Below are 20,737 nucleotides of genomic sequence, written 5' to 3'. Positions count from 1 at the left end.
AAGATTGAGGGAACTGTGGATAGTGAGGAGGATTGCCGGAGGATACAGCAGGATTTAGATAGGCTGGAGACTTGGGCAGAGAAACGGCAGATGGAATTTAATCCAGAGGAAGGTGAGAAAATGCATTTTGAAAGGTTTAATACAAGAGGGGATGTCAGAAACATCAGAAGCATCAATGTACAGAGGGATCTTGGTGCACAGGTCTGCAGTTCCCAGAAAGTGGTGACAGGAACGGATAAAGTAGTCAAGAAGGCATACGGCATGTTTGGCTTCATCGGTTGGGGCATAGTTTATAAAAATTAGCAAATCATGTTGCAGCATTATAATACATTAGTTAGGCCACATTTGGAATGTTGAGAGGCAAGTTTTTTTATAGAGAGGGTGGTAAATGCCTGGAATGCACTGCCACAGGAGGTGGTAGAAGCAGACACACCAGCAACATTTGAGAGGCAGCTTTACAGATACACGACCAGACAGAGAATAGAGGTACATGGACCATGTAGATGCAAAAAGGTTTTAGTTCAGAATGGTGTCACGTGTCAAGTGCAGGCTTAGTGGGCCGAAGGTCCTGTTCCTGTGCTATAATGTTAATTGGTGTTTGAAACGAGGAAAAACCTGATGATAACTTATTTTAAAATATGTGGTACATTCAGAACTTGTTATCACTGCATGAAACAGACATTGTGATAGAAAACAACGGAAATGAACTTGGGCGACTTTTATAACGGGTGCACAACTTCAAGACTAACTTTACACAATTAACAATTGACAATTTAAATCTGGCATTTTGTCTTCTTTTTTAACCTCAATATACTAACAAAGCTTTTCAAATTGAAATTTCAATGTTTAAGACACATCAATTCCTAATTTCACAACATTTCTTTGTGGCTAAAGTACATTTTTGGTCTTTGGAGACAACAATGAGAGAACAATAACTCACCATCATTGTCCAGAGTGTAGTAGTTTGCTGTAAACCCACGTCTAGTAACACTGGAATCAGTTCTAAAATAAATTGTCATACTATTGTATGATGATACAAATCTCAGATGTGATCCTTGACAAAATTTTGAAAGCAAATCACTATGCGTTGATGGCCCATTAAAAACTTCAATATAATCGTATGAACAACTTGATGTAACTTCTAGCCTGTAACAAGAATCAACAGAGTTTGAAATTTAATGCAGCAGTAATTTACTGATGATTATTACTCAATTGACTTAGTAAATTGTACTTTTATAGATACGCGTTCTTGCGTGCATTTCAGGGTTGAAGCAAAGAACATGTGAAAATACTGGTCATGTAAAAAATGGACAAGGATTATATATAAAGCACATTTCATGACAAGCATGTCAGAGCCAATGTTATAGCTTTGAATTGTAGACTCTATTGTAATGTTGGAAATATGGTAAACAGAGGATAGACCAATAAAATCACACAAAAAGCAATAGCATAATCTATGTTCATTATGTTGATTGAAAAATAAAGTCCCAGCTCTCTTTTGAAATAGTAGTGTAGAATTTTCTGTATCCACCCCGGCAGGCACATAGGACCTCAATTTCAGGTTCATCCACCAGGCAGCATGACCAACATTGAAGATATTCTTTTTACACTGGAGCATAAGTCTTGATTTTTGTGTCAAGTCCTGGAGCAAGTCTTGAACCCAGAAACAAGTGATGATATGAGAAGGTTGCTCTGAGTCATCACTCACTCACATATAATGCATCTTATTCCATTCTTTCAACAGATCTAATATGATTTGTGATTCCTGACAGCAAGTAATTTGATAAATTTAATTTAAATCCTTTCCCAACTTTTCACAATGATCAAGCATGTAACTGAGAATCTATCCAGTTCCAATTTCATTTCTTCTACCCTGACTGCTTTCTTCCCACGCATCATAATAAGCATTTTAAGCAATTGTGTGCCCAATTCAATATAATGCAGCTTCCATACATCCCGAGTAAAAGGTCTTTCCAAGCAATATATCAAAGACCTGGTTTGGTTCTATTCGTTCTTGTCAGGATAGGAGAATGCATGCTAGGAATTCCTGTAACTTCAGGAGAAGATCTGTAGAAACATTGGATAGACTGAACAAATCATTTTCCCATCACAGATACAGGAGCAAAATGGGGAGACTCTGGAGGAAATTCCGAATCGAAGTCCGACTGTAGTTCTCTGGATTCTATAATGCACAACACTCTCGACGATACGAACTCAGAAGAAAACCTGTTTTGATTTGTAATGAAATGTCTTTGACAGGTGTACTAATATGGGATTGCCCATGCAGACAGTGACTTCTCATTGACAGAATGCTTTCAATGAATGATTAGCAGGCACATCTTTTAATTCTCCAATTTCCACAATGAATAATCCTGTCTTGTACACACTCGATTATCTATCTTCTTCCACTGTTTATTCACTTGTACATAAGTAAAGTACTGCAGATGCTAGAGACCTGAACTAAAAACTGAAAATACTGGAAATACCCGTACATCTGGCCTCCTCACAGGAATGACAAACTGTTATCTTTCAGTCTCTCTCTGCAGTGGCTGCCAGGCCGACTGAAAATTTATTTCTGTTGTCATTTCAGTAATTTATATTAATCTATAATAATCTAAGAACAGTTTGTCTACCAATCCCTCCTCTGTGAGTTTATTTCTTGAAATTATATCTATTTCATCAAGATTTATCGATCTCTCCTTTTGAAGTCTGATTGGTCTGATTTTCAGATTCCTTAACACTTGTTACCGGATTACATTTATGGTATTCCTCACAGTAAAATGTTGATCTCGACTCAACTGTTCATCAGCCAGGCAGGAAAGAATTCTGATCTCATGCTTCAGTCCGTCATGTGAGATTTTTTCATACCTGCACTGTATTTATTATTTACTCCACACACGGCAGTCTGGGGGCTGATGGTATCCCATTGTGTAGGCATTGAACTGGAGGTGCAGCTGGACCGGGTGGTGTTCAGTCAAGGCTTCCTCCTCCACAGGACCAGCATGTGGAGGCCACAACACCAGGTCGTACCAGCATGGCACAAGGTTGCCACTTATTTCAGAGAACATCGCTGTAGGAAGAATGTAAATATCCTTCTCCACTCCACCAGAGGAAGTGCTACCATCTCCTCTCCAATATCTCAAACTCACTCTATCTCTGCTGGTGTACTCATCTTGTACATGGACATTGACTCTCTTTTCCCTCTCAAACTCTCTCACACACAGTATCCAAGCTCTGACACACCAAATCCTGCATGACCCTGGCACTTTCTACTCACTCGTGTGGGGCACCACCGCCTGTGTAAGTAACATCTGTGCCACACACTTTCATCTCACGAAATAACTGTTTCTCTGCAATTCTTGGCGATAATAAAGATTCTCAGTGGCAAAAGAGTCAAGACGGGCGATGACTTCCCCATCATTCCACTCCTCACCCCTTATGGAGAAATGGATTCTGACTCTGACCACCTCAGGCAGGACCTGGGCTGGTACTGGACTTACTGTTGCAGCAGATATGAGCGAAGCGTATCTCCCTTACCTTGACTGTGGCTTGCTGACAACTATGACAGGCTTCCTGGTTTTATGTCTGCAGTAAACAGCGGGGCAAAACAGCAGCAATATGAGCCAGGTATCTCTGGTTGACAGTACCAAGCATAACAATGTAAGGGAAAGCAATGCAAGATAAGGGTGGTGTGAGCATCCAAGTAGGCTCAAAGTGGGTGAAGACAATAAGAGCAAGCAGCAGTCTGCTGTCATCAGTCTGGATGTGTGATCATATCGCATTTAGCATTTCCAGAGATATTGATATCCATTTTCCAACATGAAGATCTGTGAGCTGAATCCAGCAGGTGCTCGCTCTGGTTTCATTGTTGCGTTTACTTGATGTTAAGCTTGTTTGGTAAGATTGGTAAAATGGAATGCTGAACAATAATCTGATTAGTTGTGAAATGGGTACGGGGATTTAACAGACAACAGTGATCATCCATTGTCATTGTGACATTTCCGAATGAGAAGTTTGCCAGGCCAGCTCGTGAAAAGCATAAAACATGAACCAAAGTGATCTTGATGTCGAGATGGGCCTGACCGCACTTGTTGCCTGATTGTGCCATACGTCTCACTTTAAGCCACATCCCTCTGACTCCTAACAGATTCAACATATTATTCCTTGTCAGCAACAGGGAGAATAGCTCCTTGCTGATTTTCTGAAGAGTGTATTTCAGTTTCACCGCATCTTCTGGCGATCAAAAATACCTGGCACTCAACATAACATTCTGCCCCACATCACCCACCCACCCCCCGCCCCAGAGAACTGACGCAATTTAAGTGAATCAGCAATGTAATTGACACCAATACTTCTGTCATATCTACTCCTATAATATAAAAGTGGAAACAATTTCACTTAAGATAATAAAATGTGAGGCTGGATGAACACAGCAGGCCAAGCAGCATCCCAGGAGCACAAAAGCTGACGTTTCGGGCCTAGACCCTTCATCAGAGAGGGGGATGGAGGGAGGGAACTGGAATAAATAGGGAGAGAGGGGGAGGCGTACCGAAGATGGAGAGTAAAGAAGATAGGTGGAGAGGGTGTAGGTGGGGAGGTAGGGAGGGGATAGGTCAGTCCAGGGAAGACGGACAGGTCAAGGAGGTGGGATGAGGTTAGTAGGTAGCTGGGGGTGCGGCTTGGGGTGGGAGGAAGGGATGGGTGAGAGGAAGAACCGGTTAGGGAGGCAGAGACAGGTTGGACTGGTTTTGGGATGCAGTGGGTGGGGGGGAAGAGCTGGGCTGGTTGTGTGGTGCAGTGGGGGGAGGGGATGAACTGGGCTGGTTGAGGGATGCAGTGGGGGAAGGGGAGATTTTGAAACTGGTGAAGTCCACATTGATACCATATGGCTGCAGGGTTCCCAGGCGGAATATGAGTTGCTGTTCCTGCAACCTTCGGGTGGCCCCATCCCCCCCACCCACTGCATCCCAAAACCAGTCCAACCTGTCTCTGCCTCCCTAACCGGTTCTTCCTCTCACCCATCCCTTCCTCCCACCCCAAGCCGCACCCCCAGCTACCTACTAACCTCATCCCACCTCCTTGACCTGTCCGTCTTCCCTGGACTGACCTATCCCCTCCCTACCTCCCCACCTACACCCTCTCCACCTATCTTCTTTACTCTCCATCTTCGGTACGCCTCCCCCTCTCTCCCTATTTATTCCAGTTCCTTCCCTCCATCCCCCTCTCTGATGAAGGGTCTAGGCCCGAAACGTCAGCTTTTGTGCTCCTGGGATGCTGCTTGGCCTGCTGTGTTCATCCAGCCTCACATTTTATTATCTTGGAATCTCCAGCATCTGCAGTTCCCATTATCTCTGAAACAATTTCACTTACTGTATTTCAGTGAATACCAGCACGATTCTTTGGTTTACGTTTCTTCTTATGTACCAAAAGCATGCTGCATTATCTGGATAGTTGTATGGATAATTGGGACTACTGATAGTTCCATTGGCAGCATCCAGGTACCCTCCACAAGTAGCTATTATCAGGAAGGAAATAGATCAGTTAATTTATTGGAATACATGGCAAAAGAGCAACCTATACTTTTTCTTTCTAACCAAAGTATTCACTAATTGTCCTGAATGTAAAACGTCTAAGTAGGCATTGCTTCAGGCTTCAGGTTCTGAAGAAGGGTCACGCGACCTAAAGCATTAACTCTGAGTTCTCTCGACAGACGCTGCCGGACCTGCTGAGCATTTCCAACAATTTCTGTTTTTGTTTCTGATTTACAGCAATCGCAGTACTTTTGGCTTTTCTTACTTCAGACCTGGTTGGTGATTCACGTTGTCACAACTGCCCTTTCACTAGATATGGCTTTATTGGTTAGGCTAGCGTTTATTGCCCACCCCAATTACCATTGGGAATGTGGTGATGAGCTCCGTTTCTGACCCGCTGCAATCCTTGAATTGAGGCATGCCTGCAGTGCAGTTGAGGAAAGGGATTAGAGGGTTTTGGCCCAGTGGTGCTAAAGGAACAGAGATGTACAAACAATTCAGCATTGTGTGTGTCTTATAGGAGGTGCTCCCATGCAAATCCTGCCCTTTTCCTTACAGGTAGCACAGGTAATAGGTTTGGATGGTGCAGTTGATAGAGTTTCAGCAGTGTCTTGTAGATGATACCTACTGCTGCCATTCTGCATCAGACATGGACAGAATGAATGGTTAAGAGGTGGATTGAGTTGTAAGCAAGAGGGCTGCTTTTTCTAGGATGGTGTCTTTTCTTGGAATGACACACATCCATACAAGTGGAAAGCATTCTGTCACACTGATGGGTTGTGCCTTGAAGATGGTGGACAAACTTTGGGCATTCGGGATGAGTTACTCATCACTGAATTTATAGCCTTCGACCTGACCTTGTGGCCACATTAATTTTACACTTGTCCAGTTCAATTTCTGATGGATTTAATCCTGGTTCATCCTCCTTCCCTGGTAATCTCTACTGCCTGTTGCCACATGGCTCCATTGTTGCCAAGCACCATCTAGTAAGATTCTTATGTCACTGTTGACCTTCCTCCAGTTTTGATAGTGAATGCTCACGGGTTAACCAAAAGATGAACTAGATTCTGATTTCATCAGAATTCCACGCCAGGGACGATGAAGAGGAAAGCCTGATCACAGCTCTGCATTAAAGCCGCATGGCGATCTGGATACTGAGCCCAATAACACTCTACCATAGTTTTGGCTGAGGCCAGATAACACAATTGTTAATCACATGTAAGAATTCATAGCTGGACCCTTCCACTTTCACTGAATATACTTGGACAGTATTTGGTGGAGCCAAATATATAGAATAATATGTAGATATCAAAATAAATGTTTATCAAAGCAGTTGATTCAGAATTGCTGCCTGCTGAGAGTATTCCAAATATCAACTTATAGGTTTTGTTGTACTCTTGCCCAAAAAGATGCATAAAGTTTTGTGATCTTTCGGTGTGAATGTTAACTCTGTACTGTAGAATAGCTGAAGCATGCAGCAGTGGAACATTCCTGCTCCAATGCAATTTACTGTGCCTAGTCTTCAGTGAATTGTTTTCTTTTGCTGCTGCACTGCAGACCATTAGATTTCTGCAATTTAAAGACAATTTTCCATTAGTATTTACAATGTTTCCAGAAGTGGAAGTTGGCATTTTATCTTTCCCCGTAACTGTCAAATTTTCATCTCTCAATTATACCGTAGTTTTGACAAACGTGGCTCCATTGTTGCGTAACTCAGCAACAATTTGGTCTCATCTGTGGAGTAACAACCTGGTGAAATAGCAGATAGTTGCTGCCTTGAACATTACTTTATCCGAGCACAAGACATCGTATCCACAAAATGAGAGATCCTACTAAGATGTTTGGAATGGAGACATTGCAGCAAACATATTAACACACCAGATGTGATTTTATTATGTAAGAAAGGATATAATACATCCAATGCAGTTCAGAGATGGTTGACTCAATTGATACTCAGAATGCAAGTGTTATCTTATGAAAACTAGTTGTTTCCATTTAATGTTAGAAGAGAGCGCGGTGATCTTATTGAAAAAAAGATGTTACGAGGAGACCTGAAAGATTCACCAGTTGTTTGTAAGGGTCACTGGACCCAAAACGTTAACTCTGTTTTCACCTGCACAGAAGTTGCCAGACCTGCTGAGCTTTTCCAGCAACTTTGTTGTTCTTGTTGTTGAGATTTGAAAGGGTGGTAACTGAGAGGATGATTCCTTTGTAAGGGAGACTAGAATGAAATAGTGATAATGGGAACTGCAGATGCTGGAGAATCCAAGATAACAAAGTGTGGAGCTGGATGATCACAGCAGGCCAAGCAGCATCTTAGGAGCACAAATGCCTCTGATGAAGGGTCTAGGCCCGAAACGTCAGCTTTTGTGCTCCTGAGATGCTACTTGGCCTGCTGTGTTCATCCAGCTCCACACTTTGTTAACTAGAATGAGATACACAGTTTAAACATATTGAGTTGCCTCTTTAACTCAGAGATGAGAATAATTAAAACTCAGAAGACAGTGAGACTTTGAGATTCTCTTCCCATGGAGCAGTGCAGCTAGAGATATGTAAAATGATGCTAGGGCTGAAAAGATTTTACCAAGTACAGAATAAAACTGGGAAAATGTGTCAGTTAACCATAAACAGCTAATAAACTACTTTTGACAAGTGAAAGAGACACAATACATTGAAACTGCAACTTGAAAATAGGCTGATAACCTCAAAAAACTTATGACAATTTTTCAACTTGAATTGAAGAAAGAATTCCATTCATTATTAATCTATTGTCATCATATTTCGTCATCCCTTTTTGTATTTACTTCATCTAACCTTGAATGTTAACTTTGTTATGATATAGGTGTCACCATACAGGCTACCATTTATAGATCCTTCTGAATACCCTTGAGAATATACTGTTGGACTCCTCATTGAGCTGCTACAGTCCATGTTTTTTTCTCTTTATTCATTAACAGGATGAGCGCGTCACTGGCTCGGCTGGCATTTATTGTCCATTCCTAAATGCCAGACAGCAGTGAAAAGTCGACCCCATTGCTGTGGTTCTGGAGGCACATGTAGGCTAGACCAGGTAAGGATGGCAGTTTCTTTCCTTGAAGGACATTAATGAACGAGGTAGAATTTTCGCGACAATCAACAACAGAGTTATGCTTATCATTGGATTCTTAATTCCAGACATGTATTGAATTCAAATTCCACCATCTGTCACAGTGGGAATTGAACCCAGGTCCCCTGAACATTATACAGGTCTCTGTATTAACTGTCCAGCGGTAATACCATAGGGCCATCACCTCCATTTTTAGTCCCTTTGTCGTCAAAATATTCCTATAATTCTGTCAGGTCAACAATTTCAGCATTTTGATCCAGTAATGATGGATGAACGGTGATATGTTGAAATGGTGTAAGGCTTTGAGGGAGGTTGGAGGTGGTGAAATTCCTAGGAACCGACTGCTGTTTTTCTTGTCGGCAGTGGACATTGCAGATTTGACAGGTGCTGTCAAAAGGGCTTCTGAAGTTTTTCAGAGCATTCTATCCTTGGTGCACTCTGCAGCAATGGGACACGCATGATGCATGGATTGAATAGTTAACCTGATGTGTGGGCTTCCAACCAACGAGGTTTTGAGTCCTGGGTCATGTCAAGGTCCTTTTGTGCTTTTACAACAGCAACCATCATAGCAAGTAGAGATGCTTCAATCTGACCCTGAGTTTTGTTTCTGGCTGAATGACAGGCTTTGGGAGCCAGGAAGAGATCCACTTGTTACAGAATAACTGGCTCTGACACGGCCATAATGACATCATGTTGTTATGGCTGATCCCATGGAGTTGATACTTGTAGTGCTTGGATTGCTCATTAAGTTGGGACAGAGGGTTTGTGATGATAATATTATTGATGGTCAAGGGGAGGTGATACAGCGCTCTACCTGATGACTCAATATTCAACAATGTCTTCTTCACTGAATATACTGACATTTAAATATATAAAGATTTAATCAATACTAAAGGTAATTTATTTGTTGACACGAGCTCTCCCCACAAAGGTCTACAAAGTGAATTTTGGAAAATGACAACATTGACATATTTACTCCAGGTTGCAAGTTACTAAACAGCAAACATGTTCAAATTTTACTTACGGCTAGATGTAGTGGCATAACAGTATCCTACGAATAATAGAATTGAAAACAGTAGGTTAGTATCTCAAAAACTTTACACTCAAATCCAAATTAAAGCGCTAACATCCACATTCTGCTTGCTTATTAAAATAGACCCTGAACTAGCTGCTGCCACTTTCATGCATCACCTGTTCCCTCACCAACATCTGTGTCTCTGGCTTGCTGCAGTGTCCTCACAAAGCTCAATGCAAGCTGGAAGAACAACATCTCATTTTCCACTTGGGGTCCCTGTAGCCCAATGGACTCAATATTGAGTTCAATAATTTTAGGGCCTAATCTCTTCCATGCTGCAGGCCCCAACCCCACATGCCAGGCCCTGTTACCACATAGCCTGCCATTACTCACTAACTGTTCTTAGCCACTAATAGTTCCAATTAACAACTGTTCACCCTCCCAGCCTTATCATTATCAACTGTTCGTCTGTCCAGCTATTCTTCTCTCATTTTAGGCTCTATGCTATTACTGCCTCCTTACCCCATCCCCGTCCCGCTTTTTTCTGCACTTAAACTGACATTTTCCCATGTACCATCAATTTTGAGGAAGGGTCACCGGACCAGAAATGTATAGTCTGTTTTTTCCTTCACAGATGCTGCCAGACCTGCTGAGCTTTTCCAGCATCGTCTGTTTTGTTTCCTGGTTTTCACCATCCGCCTCTGAAAAGGTCAATTAAGCCTCAGTTACTTCACTGTGATTGACTAGCAGACACTGGCAGGCTGGCTGCTCTACCTAAACGGTCCAGTGGCGGGATGAGTCTGGTACACTGGCTGAAGGCACAAGTCTCTTCACCAGATGATCTCTATACTCACCTACGACTGGGGTGAAAATTCTGCTCATCGTGTTCATCGGGAAATAAATCTAGCCTTTCAGTTAAAAGGCCTTGCACAACTTGTTTTGTCTGTGTACCATGAATTGATCGCTATACTATTTTGAGAATATGGCAGAAATAATTGTAGCATCTTAAAATTACAACAATCAGGTTTTTAAGAACTTCACTGTTTGCAAATATACCTGAATGCCTACATCACACTACTGTAAAATGTAAGTTAAAACTGAGCATCCATGACTTTTTTCTCTCTCGTGATCTCGCCTTCCTTCGTGGAATAAACCTCACTACCTCTAGCAGTAAAGCTGCAGAAAACACATAGCAGTGTCAAAGAAGAGACCCTAACACCGACATATAACTGCACTGAGTTCCCATTAACCAGACTGACCGAGTCTCAATAATTGAGTGCAGCATAAATGAGTCCTGACAATTTTGTAATGAATAATACTATACTCTGCAGAAAAAAAACTTTCACTTTGTCTGAAGTAAATTGCACGGTTCACAGTATGAGCAAAAGTCTTCAATCAAGTGGTAATTTTGCCAATTTTAAAAATATTTTGCTTGTAAACAATATACATTTGAATATTTACATATTGCTGTCTTCCGTGAAGTTTCAAAATCAGGCTTCAAGCTTGAGGAAATGAAAATTCTACCTCTTCAATTCTCACCACCTGCTTGTATAGAAAGGCCTGAGATCAGACTGCTCCAGAGCTGCATTTACTGGTTCTGTTCAACACTACAGACTTCCTTAGAAACTTCTGTGAAAAGTTCCTCATTGAAACATTGGTCGGCTGTGACTATTGTAGTGCTGCAATGATCAACACTTGGCCCAAACTGTTCACAATGTCCTGGATGTAGGGACCAAATGTAGTGTTTCCAAATTTGTGGATGAGACAAAGGATGTGTTGTTGGAAAAATGTAAAGGCTTCAGGGAGGTTTGAACAGGCTTTGTGAATGAGTAAAAACATGACAGATGGAATATAATGTGGAAAACGTGGGGTGATCCACTTTAATCAGAGAAACAGATGAGCAGAGTATTTCTTTGATGTTCAGAGATTGCAAAGTGTAGATGTGCAAAGGAACAGAAGTGGCTTTGTCCACACTTCACTGAAGACGAACGTGCAGGCACAGCAAGCTATTAGGAAGACCAATGGAGTGTTAGCATTTGAAGCAAGACAATTTGAGTTACAGAGTCATAGTGTCAAGGAGCTGTACAGCACAGAAACAGACCCTTCAATCTAACTCATCCATGCAGACCCGATATCCTAAATGAATCTGGTCTATTTGCCAATATTTGGCCCAGGTAGCTTCAAATCCTTCAATTCATATAACCATCCAGATGCCTTTTAAATGTTGTAATTGTACCAGCCTCCACCACTTCCTGTGGCAGTTCATTCCATACACATACACCACCTTCTGTGTGAAGATGCCTCCTAGGTCCCTTTTATGTCTTTTCCTTCTCACCTTAAACTTATGCTCTCTAGTTTTGTGCTCCCCTACCTTGGGGAAAAGACCTTGCCCATTTAACCCTGTCCATGCCCCACATGATTTTACAAACCTCTGTAGCCGCCAACTCTCCAGGGAAAATAGCCCCAGCCTATTCAGCCTCTCACTATAACTCAAACTCTCCATCCCTGGCAACATCCTTGTAAATCTTTTCTGCACCATTTCAAATTCCACAGCAGCCTTCCAACAGCACGGAGACCAGAAATGCATGCAGTGTTCCAAAAATGGCCTGATGTCCTGCACAGCCACAACATAACCGCCCAACACCTATACTCAATATACACTGACCAATCAAGGCAAGCATACCAAATACCTTCTTTATTATCCTGTCTACATGCGACTCCACATTCAAGGAACTATGAACCCGTATTCCAAGAGCTGTTTTTTCAGCACAACTCCCCAGGGCATTACCATTAAGTGTATAAGTCGTGCCCTGATTTGCATTTCCAAAATGCAGCACCTCACATTTATCTAAATTAAACATCATCTGCCACTCCTCAGCCGATTGGCCCATATGTTCCAGATCCCATGGTACTCTGAGGTAACCAGCTTCGCTGTCCACTATGTCTTCAACGTTGGTGTCACCTGCAAACTTACGAACCATACCTCCCGTGTTCACATCTGAGTAAGTTATATAAATTGTGAAAAGCAGTGGGCTCAGCAATGATCCATGTGACACATCACTGGTCAGAGGCCTCCAGTCTGAAAAGTAAGCCCCCACCACTTCTGTCTTTGACCTTCCAGCCAGTTCTGTGTCCAAATGGCTAGTTCTCTCTTTATTCCATGTGATCTAAACTAGCTAACCAGTGGACCATGAGGAACCTTGTCAAATGCCTTTCTGAAGTCTATATAGATCACATACATGCCTCTGCCTTCATCAATCCTCTTTGTTACTTTTCAAAAAACTCAATCAATTTAGTGAGGCATGATTTCCCACGCAAAAACCATGTCCACTGTCCCTAATGGGTCCTTGCCTTTCCAAATACATGTAAATCCTGTCCCTCAGGACTTCCTCCAACAAAGTGCCTTCCCTGGTAGTCTCGTGGTTAGGATTTGGTGCTCTCACTACTGTGGCCCAGATTTGATTCACAGTCAGGCAATGCAATTTCTCCTTTGGGGTGGCATGGTGACTCAGTGGTTAGCATTGCAAACTCACAGCGCCAGGGACCCAGGTTGAATTCTACCTTTGGTTAAGTGTCTGTGTGGAGTGTGCACAATCTCACCATGACACCATGGGTTTGTTTTGAGTGCTCCGCTTTCCTCCCACAATCCAAAGATATACAGGTTCAGTGGATTGGCCATGCTACATTGCCCTGTGTGTTCAGCGATGCATAGATTAGGTGGGTTATAGGGGTTGGGTCTTGGTGGGATGCTCTGAGGGTTGGTGTGGACCTGTTGGGCCAAAGGGTCTGCTTCCACTCTGTAAGGATTCTATAAAAACTTGCCCACCACTGATGTCAGACCCTCTGCTCTGTAGATATCTGGTTTTTCCTTAACACCTTGCTTAAATAGTGGCACCACGTTGGACAACCTCCAGTCTTCTGGCACCTCACAAGTGTCTATCAATGATACAAATCCGAGAATAGTGAATTCCTGCTTCAGATTAAATTGCACTTGGAGTACTGTGTACAGTTTTGGACTCCTTTCCTCAGGAAAGATATTATTTCCTCTGAGGGACTGCAATTGAGGTTCGCCAGGCCTGTTCCCAAGATGGTGGGACTGACTTATTATGAGAGATTGGGCAAGTTGCGGTTGTGTTCTCTGGAGCTTTGAAAAATGAGAAATGATTTCATTGAACTTTACAAAGTAGATATTGCGATTGATAGTGTAGATGCAGATACGATGTTTCCTCGGTTGTGGGGTCCAGAAACAGGGAGCGAAGCTAAAAATACGACAGATGCCATTTTGATCTGAGATGAAGAGAAAGAAAATTTAATGTTAAGATTTTGAGCCTTTGGAACTCCATCTCAGAAGTTCAGTCCTTGAGAATGCTTAAGGCAGAGATTGGTAGATTTCTGATTACCAGTGGTATACAGGGCTTTGGTGATGGGGTGGGTAAAAAGAATTGAAGTGGTGATTATCTGTGATGGTATTGAATGCACGGCAGGCTCGACAGGCTGAATGGCATTCTCTTTCTCCTCCTCCACCCCAAGGCCTTCTTTGATTTACATTGACTCATGTCTTAAGAGACTCTGATATTAGTATTGAGGGATCATTTAACTGTGAAAATCTAAAATCTGAAATTCCTTCTAATCATGTCATACTTAATTATAAATCTTTGTTTCTTTTTATTTTCTTTTCTCTGGTAAACTTATGTTCTTTTGTTCCAAGTATATTGGCAGCCTATCACATTATGTTCAGTAACCGAATACCACAGTCACAAAATTGCAAAAATAAAACTTGTGGTCTGTCAAACCAGGTTTCACTCGAAGGTTTGATGTGTCCAGGATTATCATCAGCTGATATCGTAACAACAGTAACAGCCAAGTAGTTGACAATCCTTTTATAATCGGGCTGATGTGTGGTTGTTCCTGTCACTAAATATGTGATCAGCTCCATGAGTCTAAGCAAGGACGTTGGCTGGATGGAAACAGCACACAGACTGAAGTCAAAACAATGTTTTTCACTGACTGATATTGTGGTCTATCTACTTTGCACACTTCCAAATTCCTGCCCATTGCTCTCAGTGAAATCAAGTCTGTATCGGGATGTTGCCAACTTGGTTGATATGGAAGCAAGTTTTGCAGCCACTCTGTTCCATAGCGACAGTGTTTTCTTTGCAATGGTACAAAAACCCAATATCATGGATCACCACATACACTGCAGTGAAAAAGTTGCGTGACAACTGTATGGAACCAGAAAAGGAGCAACAAGATTTTTTGAAGTTCTGTTCTTGATCTAATAGCTGTTTTCTAATCAAAATACACACACAATAAATTTAATAAGTAGGTTTTTTTTTGGAAGTCCACTTACCAGAATTGATGTAAGAACACTGAGCACAGAAATCTGGGCAGCAGTTGCCATAGTAAGCACAGTTATAATCGCAGGAACATCCCGATGCATACCCTCCACAGTTGTATCGGCATGAATCGATTTCTGTGATAAAGTGAATGCTGAGTTAGGTCTGAAGTCATGGTGATTCGAAAGACGGTTGCAGATTATAATTGTCAGAGAAATGTAGATGTACAACATTTACAAACAGCACCCGAGCCACAAATCTTCACTCAATCCTTGAAAACCGTTCACACAACGGTCATGGACTTTAATGATTGAAAAATGAATGAATAGATTTTCTTGAAAATATTTTCCATACCTGTTGTTGATGCTGTTCCAGGAGGCATGGTCAAAATATAAAAAATAATGCATTAGTAACAAGAATATTTCTCATACTCCTTCAAACTTCAAATGTTATTTGATAGTTTTCAACAGCATCAGAGGAAGAAGATTGATTCAGTCTGATATAAATTTGTTTTAAAATAATACCCCTATTACCCAGCACATTCACATGGGATATCTTTTATGAATTTATTAAGTGTTTGTCCAGCATTATAACATGGGCACTAAACTGACTGGAAGCATACAATCAGGGAGCTCTATGAAAAATTGGGAATTTGCAGATGTGGACATGCTCATCGTTAAAAGAATATCCAGCTAACAGATGAGCAAAACTGGAACAACAATGTTGTATTGTGATCGTGAAAAGAAACAGTCAATTCAGAAAACAATCCTCAGCTCCAGCGTGGTGAGACTGTTGCAGATGCCAATAACCATTGAAGTCTTATAGACAAAACAGGAGAAGCAGACAAGCATACACATGAGGTCTGAAATAACTTTATGCCAATTGTTCTAAATTAATGCTCCTGTCACCCATCATATTTATATCGGATGCCCTTTATGACTTTATAAAGTGTTGACCTGGTTTTATAACAGGAACACTAATCTGACTGGAGGGATTCAAAAAAGGAATGTCAGAAAAAATGGGGAATGGGCAGGTGTTGACATGGTCAAGAGTCAAGACTTTCCAACTGAGCGATCAGCAAAACTAGAAAATCAAAATTGAATTTTCATTGTGAAATCAAACAGGCAAATCAGAAAAAAAAATCTTCATGTACAGAGTGGTGAGACTATTGCAGATGTAGATTAGATTCGATGCCCTACATGATAATTGACATCCTATGGACATAAAAGTAGAATCAAGATGAATGAACAATCGAGAAGGAATAGACAAATCCATTAAAAGACATGAATAAATATGTTTATGAGAATGCTCCACTTAAGCATCAATACCAGGAAGAATTGTTGCGAGAGATTGAAGGACAAGCAGAGGCTCCCAGCACCACAGCATAACTACTGAGGCAAGCCCGAGACCATTAGACAACTTTGGCTGACTTTAGGTTTACATGAGACATCTCTTTGATCTGTATGAATTGAGACCTCCATCTGTGGAGTCTTGGAGGCATACAGCATAGGAACAGGCATTGGCCAATCATGTTTATGCTGACATACAAATGCCAAACTATAGTCATCCAATTTACCTGCACTTCCTCCATAGACTATGATGCCCTAAAATTTTAATGCTCTCAACGAGGAAAACTCAACCTTTTGAGCAGTGACCACTCTGAGACCATTCTGGATCTGGATCACTCCAGGAGAGGTGGCTGCTCCCGGAATGGCTGGGGTACCAGGAGGAAATGGAACAATGGGTGGACTCATTCAATTGGAGAGCTGACGTGATATTTGCTTCCTGTTGGCAGGCACACCAACAATACGACAGTCACCAAATTTTAGCCAGAAACGTGACCACTTTCTCTCTTCCAGGTAACCCACAAAATTCAGACTACGATATTGTCCCTTGTTGTAGAATTCTTGAAAAAATTGAATTTTAGACTAAACACTTAAGACAGAGCTGAGCAGAAATTTATTGTCCCGGAAAGTGATTGCTTTACATCGTGCTCTACCACAGATCAGTGAATCATTAAATATGCTCAAGGTATTTTAGACCAGGTTTGGCCTGTGAAGGAGGAAATGAAACACTTGGTGGCCCAGGCCCGTGCAGGTCTGGCATCTTCTTTGGTTCATCTCATCAGGCACATCATCAAACACACAGTAATCTAATTTTAGCCACAAATGTGACCACTTTCTCTCTTACAGATAACCCATCATATTCAGTCCATGATATTGCCCCTTGCTGGGGAATGCAAAAGAGGGGCTGTAATTTTCGAACAAACACTGAGGACGCAGCTGAGAAGAAATTTATTTTCCAGGAATGTGATTGATCTACATAATACGCGACCAGAGAGCAGTGAATAATTCGATACGTTCAGGGTATTTTTGGCCAGGTTTGGTCAATAAAGGTGTCAGGAATAATGATTAGAGTATTGTTGGGGGTGTGGATGGTGGGGGAGTTGGTGGAAGCAAGCGAAACACATTTAGTGAAATTTAATCATTCAAATGTGAATGAATATATTTGCTTGAATATACTTTCCATACCTATTGATGTTTCTGCTGTTGTAATAAAGTCTGTCAAAACATGAAAAATCATGCATTAGTATTAAGAATATTTGCCATACCCTTTCAAGCCTCAAACCTCATGTGATCCATTTGAACAGATTTAAAGAAGGAAGAATGATTTGGTTTGATATGACTTTATGTTAATTGTTTTAAATTAATGCTGCCATCACCCAGCATATTCACATTGAATGTTCTTTATGACTTCATTAGTTTTTGATCCAGAATTAGAACAGGGGCACCAATCTGACTGGATAGATTCAAACAGGGAGCTCCAGGTAAAATGAAGTATTGGCAGGTGTTGCCATTTTCAAGGTTCAAGACATTCCAATGAAGCAATAATCAATATTAGAAAATCAGTATTGAACTGTCATTGAGAAATCAAATGGTCAATTCAGAAATAAAAAGTGGTGAGACCGTTGCGGATGTAGATGATAATTGAAATCCGATGAACATAGAGACCCGAAACATCAGCTTTCCTGCTCCACTGATGCTGCTTGACCTGCTGCATTCATCCAGCTCTACACCTTGTTATCTCAGATTCTCCAGCATCGGCAGTTCCTACTGTCTCTGACATATAAGTAGATGCAAGGTGTACAATTGAGCAGGAATAGAAAACTCTATTAAAAGGCATGAATAAAGATCCATATGAGGAGGCTCCACGAGAGCATTAGTGTCAGCAAGCATGATAGGGATTGGTAGTAGAACAAGGATTGGTTCCCAACACCACAGAATAATTACTGAAACAAGCCTAACACCATTTGACCAGATCAGTGCACTTTAGTATTTCATGAGTTAATCCTTTCATTTATACAATGAGAAGCCTCCAGGGAAAGAGTCATAACACAATGCTGCATGAGAACAGGCCCTTCATCCCAACATTTTTGTGCTGACAAGCAAAACGCAAACTACACCCATTCCATTCACCTGCACTTGCTTCTTAACCTATGATGCCCTGGCATTTCATGATCTCAAGGAGGAAGACCAACTCTTGGAGCAGTGACCAGCCTGAGCCCAACAGTTCTGTGTCACTCCAGGAGAGATGGACACTCCTGGTATTGCTGGTGTGCAAGGAGGAAATGGAAGAACAGGTGGTCGCTGACATATTTTGGCCCACATTTTGGAATAAACACTTAAGACAGAGCTGAGAATAAATTTATTTTCCTGGAAGTGATTGCTGTATTTAATACTCCATCTCAGAGCCATGAATTACTGAACGTGTTCAAGGTAATTTAGAACAGTTTTGTCTGCAAAGGAGTCAGGAGGAATGATTCAGGGTTTGTGGGGGACTTGGAAGCTTGTGCTCGTGTTGAATGGTGGAAATAAGTCGAGGGCCCAAATGACCATGCCCTGCTCCAAGTTCATCTCGTGCAGATGTTATGCCAATCGTTGATTCCATAATTTTCAAGCTCCAAAATCAGTTCATGCTTTTGATCAGAATTAAACAAAAAAAATCATGACCAGACAATGTCTTCATGAGGTCATCAATGTCTAGCTTATCTGTGCCTAAGAAAGATACTGTGAATGTTAGCCTGAGACAGCAGTCTAGATAAATGACAATTTCCCCCCACGTTTAGAAACGGTGGAGATAGTAGTGCTCCTGGGTCATTACATGCGATGGCCAGTTGTAACTCAAATGGAGAACTGGCAGCAGAGTTTCAGATGATCTCTAATTTAAAGAGCAAATACGGAGGATTTAGACAGAATACACAAAGACAACACCAAACCAATGATATGATTCTTTGAGTATGGTCATTCAGATCAATTACTGTGAATGGCTCAGTGTCCCCGAATGTACAAACCGACAAATCAAAACAAATTAATTTAACTCTTACTGACCTGTTGTTGAATATTCACCACAGTATCCTATAGAGGAACATATACAACTTATTGAATTTGTCAAGTACGTAGGAAGAATCTTTCGCCATTACTGCTTGTAAAAATATTAATATAAAAACATGAGAAAAAGAGGCTATAAATTTCAGGTATTCTGAGATTGAAAACAAATGATCAGGAGAAAATGATAAGATCTTCAGGCAGCTAGTCTCAAACCGAATTCAATGACGACAATAAATGTACATCTATAAATAAAATGAAATGTGCTGCACACCGGCATAAATTCAGTAGTGGATGTCTTAGCTGTTATGGTTCAGAGTTATCGTTTGGGGTCTGGTGATCCTTCAGCAGAACGGTTCTGAGGAAAGGTCACCGGTCCCAAAACGTTAACTCTGATTTTTTCCTTCACAGATGCCACTAGACCTGCTGAGTTTTTCCAACAATTTCTGTTTTTATTCAGTTAATGATATCTTGTATAACATGACAAAGCCACAGATGACCAGGGGGACAAAATATAAACACAACTGCCTCGTCACTCCGAGGGTCAGTAACTTCCTATAAGGATGGCAAATTCGGAGGTGACTGACAATGTCAGAGGACAATGCAGTTCTCTCTGCCAGTAGTAAGATATTTCAATGAGCGACCGCTTTGGAAATGAGAGTCGTCACATCAGTTGTTCCTTGATGAGGTTGATGTAAGGATTGTGTTCCTTGAAGCCACTGAGTGAATGTGGCATTGTGTTGAAAGCTGCCTCCCTTTCCTCCTTTTCCCTCCTTGCATCATCTCTTCAACTGTGCTGCCTGACCTACTGCAGGCTCCAGAGGGTGATAAGTGACCATAGGCTTACCAGAACATTGGGCTGCTCTGTCATTAGAGAGAGACTGGTGTTGGTTTAACCAGAGGGTTAATACACAACAGGCAAGTGTAGTAGCTGAAAACAAGAGTTCTTTGTAGAAACCTCAGCCAATGGTGCCATTAGGACCACACTGATGACATCACTCTGCATTACAAAGCAGCCATCCAGCCAATTGATCTATCCGACCCCCACGATGATGACAAGGTGAGCAATGTCTCAGAGAGCAAGTGATCTGACCTGAGCCATTGAAGTACAAAGCAAAGTCATTCACCACATGTGACACTACTTGCGGGAAATGTCCCCAAATTCTAAACATCAACAGAAAAATCTCAACATTCTCATTCTTAGGAAAACCCAGTTGACATCTGATCCTGACAGATCGATCGATCGACAGGAAGATCGATGATCTTGATGATCTACTGGATAATATCCAGGACATATTTCTAACACCCGTCCAATGCCCTCACAAAAAATGTGGACGGTATTGAGTTCCTGGAAACCTGGGTAT

General features: G+C 41.5%; 1 protein-coding gene across 1 annotated transcript in view; it reads right to left on the bottom strand.

Annotated features, from left to right (window-relative positions):
* LOC125450321 (deleted in malignant brain tumors 1 protein-like) overlaps window positions 1-20,737 on the bottom strand; it is a 68,124-nt gene that overhangs the window by 34,111 nt on the left and 13,276 nt on the right. The window contains exons 8-14 of the mRNA XM_059652930.1: window positions 19,377-19,403; window positions 17,520-17,549; window positions 15,343-15,354; window positions 15,003-15,125; window positions 9,662-9,688; window positions 5,371-5,515; window positions 941-1,146 (exon numbers count right to left, since the gene is read on the bottom strand). Coding sequence (XP_059508913.1) covers window positions 941-1,146; window positions 5,371-5,515; window positions 9,662-9,688; window positions 15,003-15,125; window positions 15,343-15,354; window positions 17,520-17,549; window positions 19,377-19,403 — 570 coding nt within the window. The remainder of the gene's footprint in view (window positions 1-940; window positions 1,147-5,370; window positions 5,516-9,661; window positions 9,689-15,002; window positions 15,126-15,342; window positions 15,355-17,519; window positions 17,550-19,376; window positions 19,404-20,737) is intronic.

This window comes from Stegostoma tigrinum, chromosome 20 (assembly GCF_030684315.1).
Source record: "Stegostoma tigrinum isolate sSteTig4 chromosome 20, sSteTig4.hap1, whole genome shotgun sequence".
In the NCBI taxonomy this organism is placed as follows: domain Eukaryota; kingdom Metazoa; phylum Chordata; class Chondrichthyes; order Orectolobiformes; family Stegostomatidae; genus Stegostoma; species Stegostoma tigrinum.
Note: the sequence above shows the minus strand (reverse complement) of the source record. Positions and strands in the feature narration are given on the sequence as shown.